The following is a 12,870-nucleotide window of genomic DNA, read 5'->3' as shown; positions in this document are numbered from 1 at the left end:
TTGTAACCGTTCAGAACCTGCCAGGTTGCTGAGCTGCCAGACTCAAACACCAGAGGCAGGAACATTCAATTTTAATCTTTTATCTTAGATTTTGGAAAAACAGTAAAAAATTAAACATGAAAAGTCATTGAAAAAAGTCATTATTTCTGGAGAACAATCTGAAAACAACTCAACTGAAAACAACTCAACTGAAAACGTGTTTGGAAGGTGAAACACATGTAACAAAATTTGTCACTGACACATAATTCTTAGAAGTTCAGGATCCTAAACACTGAAAACTAGAAATTACCAAATGGAATGATGCGTTTTTTTCCTAACTTTCTAATATCAACACAAACATCTACATTTAAAAATGTCATGGTATACTTTCATCCTGTTAGCCAGTGCCTCAATATGCCAAGAAATTATTTAATAATCCTAATTGAATGACAATGAATTAATTTAGAATAAAAAAATAACTACTCATCTCCCTTGTAGTCAAGAAGACTAGTTAAGGTCAAGAGCCTGACAACTCAATACAACAAAAGTTAATGAAACAAATTGCTACAACGAATAGCGATTTATGGCGTTGCATGAGTGCTAAATTGCCTTTCTGCTGTGGGTTACAGAAGCCCCTGGAAAGCTAGCTGCTAAAGATTTCTTTACTACTGTATTTTTCTTAACCAGCATTGATCACAAACACAATTCAGCAAAAAGATTTAAAGTTCCTTTACCTTTTCTGCAAAATAAACTACGATACGTTCCACATAAGTAGGTCCTAAGTCCACTGTGCATGTCAATGTGTAGTTGGTAGCCATGAAGACCATAGTTGGGGTCAATATCATCTAGGACAGGGGCATGTGGAGGAAATGTGTATATGCTTTAAAGAAAACAGATACAGAATGGTAGTTTAACACTTAAAATGACCACTGTCATAAGCTACTAATACGTGTATGTAGAAATACTACAAAAGATATTAATGGGAAAGAAAGGTTGATTTACTGGGGTGCCAATTTGCTAGTCCCCCCTCCCCTTGGCAATTTTTTTTTCCTTAAAAGGATCACTGGTCTAGGGAAAAAAAACCTCAGCAATTAAATGAATTGGGGGTGCAATGCAAATTTGTTTTCCATTAATGTTAATAAACTAAGAAGTGTTATATGTGATTGGTCGATATACATAAGACTCATCAACGCTGAAGAAATGAATTTAGTATTTTGCAAAAAAAATTATTTAGTGGCTACAAAGAACATTTAAGTAAATATTGCTTAATGCTGCTCAACAAAAGATATACAAAATTAAAAATCTATTAGCTCATAAATTGGCAACATTGAAGTGAAAAGGTACTACTGTATTTTAGTAGTCATAAATCTTTGCGCAGCAACTTACTTATCAGCTGATCCTAATGTGCTTAGTTCAAGAAGTTGGTGATAATGTAGCGTTGCAATCACAAATGCAATTTCAAAACTCTTCTGCATATGGGGGAGAAAAATCATATTGACTATATGTTTTGAATCTTTCAAATTCAACAATCACACAGCTTTCATTAGTTCTACATTTTGTTGCATGTATTTTACTACAGACTTAATTCTCTAACGTTATGGTGAGTAGTGATGGGTGGATTTTCCCGCCAGTGGCAATTTGCTGGCGTCAAAATGGGCGCCTACGTCAAAGTCGACGCCGTGCCCATTAAAGTCAATGGGCATCCATTAATCGTCTATGTTGACACCGGCAAATTCAAGAATTTATTCGCCAGTGGCAAAACGTAGAAATTCTATGTGAATTTGCGCCTGGCAATAAATTCACGCATCACTAATGGTAAGTATTGGATGAAAATGAAAAATAACATTTATTAGTAAAAACCTGTTATGCTTAGGTTCAACTGCACACAGTTACCGTGCACATTGTTAATCAAGCCTGTGCTGTGTTTTATTGTCAATATGCAGAAATACTTCCTAACAAAAGGTACCTTAAAAAACAAATGAAATGGTTATGTCAAGAATTAAACTATACTAAAAACAAAGAGGTACAGAGGTGGCAAGAGAACACTTATTAAGGTTCAATTTAAAAAAAACAGACTAATGTTGCATTAAGTCTTTTGGAAAAACACTATGTAAGAACTAGGGATGGACCGAATCCAGGATTTGGTTCGGGATTCGGCCAGGATTCAGTCTTTTTGAGCAGGATACGGATTTAGCCAAATCCTTCTGCCTGGCCGAACCTAAACTGAATTTGCATATGCAAATCACATGACTTTTTGTCACACAACAAGGAAGTAAAAAATGTTTTCCCCTTCCCACCTTAAATTAAGATTCGATTCGGTATTCGGCCGAATCTTTCACAAAGGATTTGGGGGTTCGGCCGAATCCAAAATAGTGGATTCGGTGCCTCCCTAGTAAGGACAACTGTGAATGAAAATCCATGTCTCCACCATGATGTGTGTGCATTGGTAAGGCATGCAGGCAAAACAGCCTCAATCAGTTCACTGTAAATACCAGTATAGCACCAAAATAAGGCACTGTCATCAAGTAAAGTCAATGCAATGAACACTAGGGTCTGGTTAGAGTCCAATCAGCACTTTGCAAATTTCTGTTAATAAATCTAGACCACAAACAGTTTAGCACCATAAGATGTTTGTGTTGCACAGAAATTCCAAAGGCGTGGCTAATGTTTCATCCTACTGTCAGTCCTAAGTGATTACTATTTGAATATATCACATCTTGTTTGCACTGAATGATTAGACTGATAAGCTAAATAGCCTACAACCATTATTTTTAAATCTTGCTCACTATCTCACTTCCTTCATGCTCATCTTAAAATAAAATGATAACCTAACAACTCTCAACTAATCTGTGTGCAATATTTGTAGCATAAACTGGCCATATACACTAGGAAATCATATTTATTGATTCACAGATCATGGTAACCAGATTGTTAGCCAATGATCAGGTCACATTTGAGGCATGTTCAAACTCAGGAGAAGATCAGAAGATCCTGATCGATATCTGGCCAAGAGTAGGCATCATTTTGCTCCCGTACAGAGCCATAAACTGCTGACAAATGAGTCTGCAGACAAAGTCATCCTAAATTTGATATTGGTTTGATCCCGATATAATTGCAGATTTTCCAAAACTTGAAGTTATACAAGCTGTTTTTATAGTTTTCATATAAGTAATCAGTGTTATAACAAATTATAGGAGAACATAAACAGTACCTTCCACAGGGCAAGCAGAAGACCTGGCTTAAGATGCAAAAGCTTTACATATTTGTCTTGACCAATGTACTCACAGGACTCCATGAGGCTCCTTAAGTCATATTCAGCAATGAGGGAGAGTCTATTGGGCCTAATTCATCACACAAATAAAAACAAAAGAAAAAAAAGTGTAACACTTCTTTATTGGTCTGCCAAAAGTCTCAAATACTCTACAGTTCTAGCAAATTCTGTTTTCAACTAATAATTTTATGTTTAGTGCCAATATAACTTGTTCAGCGTGCAAGGAATAGGGTTTATGCTTAATATACTTGTCTATTATTTTAATCACAACAAATCTATGCTTTTGGTTATTTCTAAAGATAAATAAGGCAACAGGGAAACTAAAGATACCCTATGTTTAGTCATTGCAAGGTAGATTATTACATTACCAGTGCACAGATAATCTTGCTGGCACAATGGACCACTGCTATAGAGAAGGAATGGAGAAATGTTGCATACTGCTAATTTAATTATCTACCTTGCAAACACTAACAGGTAGTAATTTCCTTAAATTACCAATATACATACTCTTCATTTACCCTTTGCTGTGACTGTGTCATACGGTACTGAACTTTTTTTTACCTCACCTGTTTTCACTTCATATTGTACCACACATATTCTGCCAAGGAGCTTTACATCCCTGATAAGAATCAAAAGCATATTTTCTAACATCTTATAATTATTATATATTATTATATTATTATTTCTAAAATGCTTTAATCAAAGATATAAAATCATCTGGATTATTTAATATAAATTACATGTTTTATAAAAGTTCAAGTATGTCTTGAAATCTTTCCTTAGGCTACAATACTATCAAGTTCATCTTACATTGCAACATACATTCTAAAAGGAGAAGGAAAGCTATCGAAGCAGTATATTGCCAATAGATTAGCCACAATAGTGCAAGCTATAAGACTATATTTATTCTGCAGAAAGCTTTACCATAACGGAGTAAACAGCTCTAGAAGCTCTCTCTGTTTGTTTAGGATAGCAGCTGCCATATTAGCTTGGCGTGACATCACTTCTTGCCTGAGTCTCTCCCTGCTCACTCATAGCTCTGAGCTCAGATTACAGGAGAGAGGGGGAAAAGGTGGGGAGAGGGGTAGAGGAGCATACTGAGCATGCTCAAGCCCTAGTGCTGGAGGTTTTAGCTGAAAACAGGAAGTCTGATACAGAAGCCCATGTGTACACAATAGAAGGAAAGAAAAACTGTGTTTCTTTTGACAGAGGACTCAGAGCAGCATTACTGGTTTACTGGTTTATTTAAATAGACCTTTCTGATAAAGATTACTTAATTTTAGCCTTTCCTTCTCCTTTAACTACATTCGTGTATATATATATATATATATATATATATATATATATATATATATATATATATATATATATATATATATATATATGAATGTTCAAAAATAATAACACGGACATGCTTTAGGAAACAGTGGATATTACAGTGCAACATATATTAAAATGATATACTGATCAAGAGCAGCAAATAGAAAATGTTGGAAAAGGAAAGCATTGTATTGCAAGCCATTTTGTATAGCGTACCATTTTTTGGAAGGACTTATATATTTATCAAATATCATTGGTGTGACTCCATGAACTTGCACTGTGGTTAGTGATTTTATACAAGGCCATACCAAACCACACCAAACGACAGATAGAGACGTGTGACTAAAACAGATATCCATTTGTTTCATTACAGTTTCCTTCCCACTTGTATCTTTAAAGGTAACTGCCCACGTCAGGCCAGACAATCTGTTAAAAAGAATAATACATTAATGTAGTTAAACAACATAGTTGGATACACACACTTTACATTTTTAAGCTTGTAGCAGTCTTTCTTGGATCTCGGCACCTGAGATTTCTCTATATCAGTTGTTTGATTTGTTATAAAAAAATTTTGGTAAACTTATCTGTATTTTTATTTAATACAGATAAAATTAACTTTAAGGGTAAGGCCACACTGGGCGTTTTGGGGAGATTTGGTTGCCTGGCGACTAATCGCCTCGTCTTTGCGGCGACCAATCTCCCCAAACGCCTTCCCACACTCTGTGCCGGCTAAAATGAAAAACGCAGGCGCGTGTTTAGCGCCGGCGTTTTTTTCATTTATCTCCCCAAAACGCCCAGTGTAGCCTTACCCTAAAGGCTGCCGCCTCCATCTAATGTGGCATCATCATGTCAGGCAAGTATGCATGGTCATTTAAGGATTGCGTACAACTGAAGTGCGTTTAACATTTGAATTAATTTTAGGTACATAGTTTTTGGTGTTAATTTTTTTTTTACTTTTGAAGCACTAAGAGGGAAATCCCTTAATACCTGCAGAAGAATATTTTACAATCTAATGGGGTTATTTATGAAAATCCAAATTTATCTAATTATTTTCTGAAATATACTCCGACCAAATCCGCATGGGTTATTTCCCCTTATTTATCAATAAATTTTCCTGTAAAATTCCAGTTCGAAAAAAATAGTGAAAATCGAATTGTATGTTTTTCTTTGGATTTTCCATTGGAAAAATCTGACTTTTTTCGGATTTTTGCCCGATAACCAAAAACTTTGAATTATTGCACGAAACCCAGTACAGATTGGGATATCTTCGGACTTCTCCCATTGACTTATATACAATCTCGGCAGGTCTGAGATGCCGGATTTTTGGATTCAACTTTTTACATCCTCGGAGTATAACAAATCAGAAAAAAATTAAGTTTTTTTTAATAAAAATTCAGACTTTATAGTAAAACATTTTTTTTCGAGTTTTAGGCATTCTGACTTTAATAAATAAACCCCTATTTATCAATAACGGAATATTTATTGTAGTGTCAACCAACATAGACATAACTTTAAAGTTACTTACTTGACTGCTTTCTCTATATTTGCTGGAACACCAGAAATACTTTTTACAGAATGGAGAATCTGTTGTATTCTTTTTTTTCTGTGTGTGATCATTTGACTCATAAATATATTCTTCCAGTATCCAGGCTCCTTATCGTTTAAGTCAGTAGCACTTAGTTGTAGCTGGACTGCAGCCACAGTCTTAGGTTTCCAGCTGTAAGATCTCATAGGAGTGTAAGAGGTGAACACTGCATACCAAATTAAACTGCAAATGACAAAACAGAACAAGCTCCATTGAAATTGAATATGGACTAATGTTCAATATAGACACAAACAATCAGATGCTACAGTTAAAGAGCATCCAACTAACAAATATAAATAATAGCATTTCAGTTAACAGATGACATGGGAAGGCATAATAAAGCAAAACAAGGTTAAACAATGGAGAGGGGTAATAATAGCTGTATTGTAGAGGAGGCAGAGCAAAGCAAGAGGTGTCATTATTCACCTTACACTGCCAACAAAAGGGCAAGGTGACATCTTGCCATCCACCCTTTCATACCTAGCTCATGCAAGAACAGAGCCTGTGGGTAAGCAAGTGTGATGTCACTTGAAATTGTGATGTGGTCAGTTGCACAGTCACAATCTGCTATGATCTTGTTGCTATAGGAACATTAACACCAAAAGAAGTGTTTTAAAGCAATTAAAATATAATGCTCTGTTTATACTACTATACTATAGTTTATATGATTAGGCTGCTTTTTAGCCACAGAGAGCGAGCATTTAAGCTGAAAAAGGAGAAAAGGCACAGGTTACTCATGAGAAACAGATAAGCTTTGTAAAGGAATACAATAGTATTGTGCGGAGTTGAATGGCTGTCCCCATGGCTACATAGCAGCTTCTTTACATAAATTATAATAGTGTTTTAGAAGCAAACACTATTTTTTCCAGTGCAGGGAAACAGTGCTTTATATTTAATTTACTTTAATACATTTTAATTTTTAAGTGTTACTCCACTTTAAAAAAAAAAAAAAAAAAAGACAGTGGTACCGGTATGTCTTCAATTTCCCAGGAACATCTGAGTACTGGGGTGTTTTCTGAACAAAGATTTTTAATGAAGGAGTATTCAATTGTATGAAATTAATTCAAATGTGAATAACTGGCTGTGCAAAAATTTGGGTACCCTTGTAATTTTGCTAATTTGAATGCATGTAACTGCTCAATACTGATTATTGGCAACACCAAATTGGTTGGATTAGCTTGGTAAGCTTAGAACTTCATAGGCATGTGTGTCCAATCATGAGAAAAGGTACAGTATTTACAGTAAGGTGGACAATAGCAAGTTGGGCTTCTGTTTGACTCTCCTCTGAAGAGTGACAGCATGGGATTCTCAAAGCAACTCTCAAAAGATCTGAAAACAAAGATTGTTCAGTATCATAGTTTAAGGAAAGGCTACAAAAAGCTATCTCAGAGGTTTAAACTGTCAGTTTCAACTGTAAGGAATATAATCAGACACAGTTGCTGTAAAACCCAGGTCTGGCAGGCCAAGAAACATACAGGAGCGGCATTAGCGGAGGATTGTGAGAATGGTTACAGACAACCCAAAGATCACCTCCTAAGACCTGCAAGAACATCTTGCTGCAGATGGTGTATCTGTACATCGTTCTACAATTCAGCGCAATTTGCACAAAGAACATCTGTATGGCAGGGTGATGAGAAAGAAGCACTTTCTGCACCTTTCACCACAAACAGAGTCGCTTGTATGCAAAAGCTCATTTAGACAAACCACGGTCATTTCGGAACAAAGTGCTTTGGACTGATGAGACAAAAATTAAGTTATTTGGTCATAACAAAAAGCGCTTTGCATGGCGGAAGAAGAACATTGCATTCCAAGAAAAACACCTGCTACCTACTGTCAAATTTGGTGGAGGTTTCATCATGCTGTGGGGCTGTGGGGCTAGTTCAGGGACTGGGGCCCTTGTTAAAGTCGAGGGTCGGATGAATTCAACCCAATATCAACAAATTCTTCAGGATAATATTCAAGCATCAGTCACAAAGTTGAAGTTACGCAGGAGTTGGATATTCCAACAAGACAATGACCCTAAACACGCTTCAAAAATCTACAAAGGCATTTATGCAGAGGGAGAAGTACAATATTCTGGAACGGCTGTCACAGCCCCTGACTTGAATATCATCGAAAATCTATGGGATGATTTGAAGCAAGCTGTCCATGCTCGGCAGCCATCAAATGTAACTGAACTGGAGAGATTTTGTATGGACGAATGGTTAAAAATACCACCATCCAGAATCCAGACATTCATCAAAGGCGTCTAGAGGCTGTTACATTTACAAAAGGAGGCTCTACGAAGTATTGTAATATCTCTGTAGGGGTGCCCTAATTTATGCACATGTCACTGCTGAAATACTACTGTTTCCATAAGTCTTGTTATATATATAGTAAAAGGAATCGGCTACTTTGAAAGCTCAGCTTATGATAAACAAAACTCCACAGAATTAAGAGGGGTTTCCAAACTTTTTCATATGACTGTATTTCCAAAGAAAAAAACAAAACATTCTACATAGTTCCTCAGCATTGTACAGAATAGGGCATAGAAAGGAAGAAAGGAAGAAAGGCGATTCACAAAGAGAGACAAAATCCTCTACAATCCCACCCAGAAGAAATTAATCTTTATGATTTAAATTCTGTTTCTGCTGCTATGCTATGTATGGCAAGAAATAACTACAAATATAACACAGACTGCAATGTAAAAACTCAAAGAATTCCACAGACTACGCAATTTACTTTATATAGAAGATCTATTATTCAGAATACTTGGGACCTGGGTTTTTTTTGATATTTCCCAGTGTTATTGTTTTGTGACCAAATGGATTTATGCAGCAAAGTTACTATTAAGTACAAATTATTTTTTATATTACACAGGAAAAAGAAATCATTAAAAAGATTTGAATTATTTGCTTAAAATGGACTTGGCAATGATCTTCTTAGATAACGGGTTTAACAGATTCTTTAAGATAACCGTTTCCGATTAGGGATAGCTGTACTTCTATTACAGGGTATGTTCACTTTAAAATTTACTTTAAGGGGCCTATTTATTTACATTCAAATTTCTGTTTTTTCACAAATTTATAAACATATGTTGTTTTCCTATATTTCTTTAAAGCTATAAAAATTTGAGATTTATAAAGTGAAGAAAAAAACCACAAAAAAATCTTAATATAAAAATCTGCCAGGTATAAGTTGTCACTGTCCCATAGAAGTCAATGGGAGCTGCACTATTAGGCCAGTGTTAATCAATTCAGACTTTTAGACGTTTTCTAATTTTTTTCACTAGTAATTGTCCTTAAAACTAGAATTTTTAAAAGGTTTTTGTATTTTGTTTTTTCAGATTCATGCTTTTTGAGTTCAGATCTTTTAATATATTTCATGGCATTCGTGTTTTTAGAGAAAGTGAGTTTAGTCGTGGTTTCAAAAACCACTAAAACGAGATAAGTAGGCATCCACATGTCAGAAACTCTAAGGGGCCAATTCACAAACTTCGAGTGAAGGATTCCAAGTAAAAAAACTTAGAATTTCGAAGGTTTTTTTGGGCTACTTCGACCATCGAATGGGCTACTTCGACCTTCGACTACGAATCGAAGGATTCGAAGTAAAAATCGTTTGACTATTCGACCATTCGATAGTCGAAGTACTGTCTCTTTAAAAAAAACTTCGACCCCCTAGTTCTCCATCTAAAAGCTACCGAAGTCAATGTTAGCCTATGGGGAAGGTCCCCATAGGCTTGCCTAACTTTTTTTGATCGAAGGATATTCCTTTGATCGTTGGATTTAAATCCTTCGAATCGTTCGATTCGAAGGATTTAATCGTTCGATCGAAGGAATAATCCTTTGATCGTTCGATCGTACTATCAACGCTAAATCCTTCGACTTCGATATTCGAAGGATTTCAATTCCCAGTCGAATATCGAGGGTTAATTAACCCTCGATATTCGACCCTTAATGAATCAGCCCCTACGACTATTTGCAGATGGTCTTTTTCTTTACTTCTCATGCTTAGAATTTATACTTGTCTGATGGTCAGAGTCCTGCTAACTTAGCAAAGGGGCAAGTTTTACTTATAAACTAAAAGATATATAGCACAGGTAAGAGAAAAAATATAAGAAAATAAGTCTACAGACTAAAATTTACCTTCTTTCTTTTTACCCACCCTGGAAACTAAGTAGCAATTTAATTGCCACATTACATAGAGGCACAGTCTGTCTTTTTCATAATCAAGTGAAAGCCAAACACCACCTGCTTTTTGAAATTATTCAGGCACCCTCTGATGATGTAAAGTGTTTTCTGGGTTCTAAGGGAATCATTGACAATTCTGCTTCCTATATGCAGAGTAGGTGAAAATGACTTTAAAGCACAAAGTCAGAGATTAGAAACATTTTTAATAAAGAAAATACATTAAGAATATATTGCCAATACTAAAAGCAGCATAGTCTGATTTCTCATGAACACGTTTGTAAATAATTTCAAGAAACTCACATTTGTTCAAGTTGTATAACAATGGAAATTTGTACAAACTATAAAAATATACAGTATAAATATATATTTCATAGATGTTTACGATCTTGGAGTGCTCTTACTTGTCCTTGGACAGCTTGTAGAAATATCTATTGACACTTCCAACTGAAAGCAGAGAGACAGGGTCTAAATGGGAAAATATCTTGAGCCATAATTCAGGAGGTATGCTAGAGGGAATATAAATAATGTGTTACTGTTTTTAAAACTTGCATATTATTTTACTTATTGTGATGCCCTGCAATAAATACAGGCAGTCCCCTGGCTACGTACGAGATAGGGTTTGTAGGTTTGTTCTTAAGTTGAATTTGTATGTAAGTTGAAACATATATATTTACTTATTAAATGCAACTTAAAGTGGACCTGTCACCCAGACACAAATAGCTGTATAGTAAAAGTCCTTTTCAAATTAAACATGAAATCCATTTCTATTTTTTATTAAATCATTCATAGCTATTTTAAGCTCATTTAAAAATCTCAGCTGTCAATCAAATATTGTCTGCCCCTCCTCTATGCCTTAGGCATAGAGACAGGGCAGACAATTGCTTTCACTTTACATTCAGCACTTCCCAGATGTCACTGCTCTCCACACATTCCCCAGTCTTCTTCACCGTTTAATTATGTAGCCAGGGCATGGGGATGGACATCGGATTCCCCATTCTGGTGCACAAACAAGATTCTGAGATGATTCAAGGCTTGCCTTAATAACAGTGTCCACAAAATGGCTCCTGCCTGCTTGCTATAATTATGAATTCCCAGACTGAAGAATACGAGATTCAAATAATTTATATAGTGTAATTAAAGTTCATTTTGCTTGACTAATGTGATAAAATAGGATTTCGAATAATTGTTTTGGGTGACGGGTCCCCTTTAAACAGAGATCTGTCTTAACATAGTATTTATTTTTACCTATCTATGCTCTGCAGTAGACAACACACACCATAGGGGATTGGTTTATTAAAGCTAAATGATAATAAAAGTCAAACAAATCACAGTATGTTACTGTAATAGCCCCTGCCTGTAAGTGTGAGTTGTATGTAAGTCAGGTGTATGTAACTCGAGGACTGCCTGTATTTGAATAAGCTATTCAAAAGAATCTAGACTGCAGTATATCAGTAAGTCTCAGCCTGTAGTAATAAAAAAAATATTACCCATTACCCAGCCTGTATTTTTGCAGGGTAAGAGAAGCAGATCCGCTCCGTGCCCCTGCTCCATTGATTTCAAAATCTCCTTAGTTTACCCCAAAATAAGTTTATAGGACCAGTAACATCAAAAATTTTTACTATAAAATTCGTTAGAGTAGAACGAAAAAAACCACCAACACAAATTAAAATTTAAAATAGCAAAGCCTTTATTAAGAAATAACTTACAGAAACTCCACTTCCTGTCCTCTTCAGAAACGGTGAAAGGGCGACCATCCATCCTGCAGCACTCGATTTCTCCTCCCTGGATATTCACAGCTCTTCTTCAAACTCCTTCATCCAGCAGCAGTAGGAAGGCGATGGCAGTGGGTTCCATTGAAGAGAACCAGCTGGGCGATTTTGCTTGGGAGTCCGGACTGAGCCTGATTATATGGAGCGGGGCAGATACCGGCACTGGGGAGACTGACTGCAGACAATGACTGTAATGCTCCGCAAAGCATGGACTGTGTTTAGGCAGTAAAAACATAGAAGTTTGCACCGGACCTGCTGCCCCCACACCGGTACCCGAAAATAAAAGTATTACAATTAATATTTCCAAGGCAAATGTACGCGGCCCCTTGCAATGAGACGCTTCTATGGACTAACCGATCCGAATTCCCCCAGCACTCTCCTTTCTCAGGTACCTCCCGTGCATGCACATCAACCCGGCAGCCCAGCTCTTACCTCCTGCTCTAAACTGCCAGCCAGAGGGGTGATAATCAGAGACGTCTCCTGTCTCCTGCAACTGATGGAGCTGACCGGCACGTTGTACTTGTCACACGCCATCTGCGAGCAGCCGGTCCCTGATCTCCCTGACGTGCCGGTCAGCTCCAGTACATGTCACAAGCCAATCAGTCCCAAGCGCAATCGCTCAGCTGCTTCACTTGCAGGGACTTACAAGCAGAGGTAACCGGGCATATTCGCATGGGAGATCAGGGACCGGCTGCTCACAGATGGCGTGTGACAAGTACAACGTGCCGGTCAGCTCCATCAGTCGCAGGAGACAGGAGATGTCTCTGATTATCACCC

At 36.6% G+C, this 12,870-nt stretch overlaps 1 protein-coding gene across 4 annotated transcripts in view; it reads right to left on the bottom strand.

The window, feature by feature from the left end:
• Positions 1-12,870, bottom strand: part of fbxo15.S (F-box protein 15 S homeolog) — a 30,657-nt gene that overhangs the window by 11,204 nt on the left and 6,583 nt on the right. For all 4 annotated transcript variants that reach the window (XM_018223602.2, XM_018223599.2, XM_018223603.2 and 1 more), the window contains exons 4-9: positions 10,726-10,830; positions 6,096-6,338; positions 4,787-4,996; positions 3,191-3,320; positions 1,366-1,448; positions 714-859 (exon numbers count right to left, since the gene is read on the bottom strand). In XM_018223602.2, coding sequence (XP_018079091.1) covers positions 714-859; positions 1,366-1,448; positions 3,191-3,320; positions 4,787-4,996; positions 6,096-6,338; positions 10,726-10,830 — 917 coding nt within the window. The remainder of the gene's footprint in view (positions 1-713; positions 860-1,365; positions 1,449-3,190; positions 3,321-4,786; positions 4,997-6,095; positions 6,339-10,725; positions 10,831-12,870) is intronic.

This window comes from Xenopus laevis, chromosome 6S (genome assembly GCF_017654675.1).
Source record: "Xenopus laevis strain J_2021 chromosome 6S, Xenopus_laevis_v10.1, whole genome shotgun sequence".
NCBI lineage: Eukaryota > Metazoa > Chordata > Amphibia > Anura > Pipidae > Xenopus > Xenopus laevis.
Note: the sequence above shows the minus strand (reverse complement) of the source record. Positions and strands in the feature narration are given on the sequence as shown.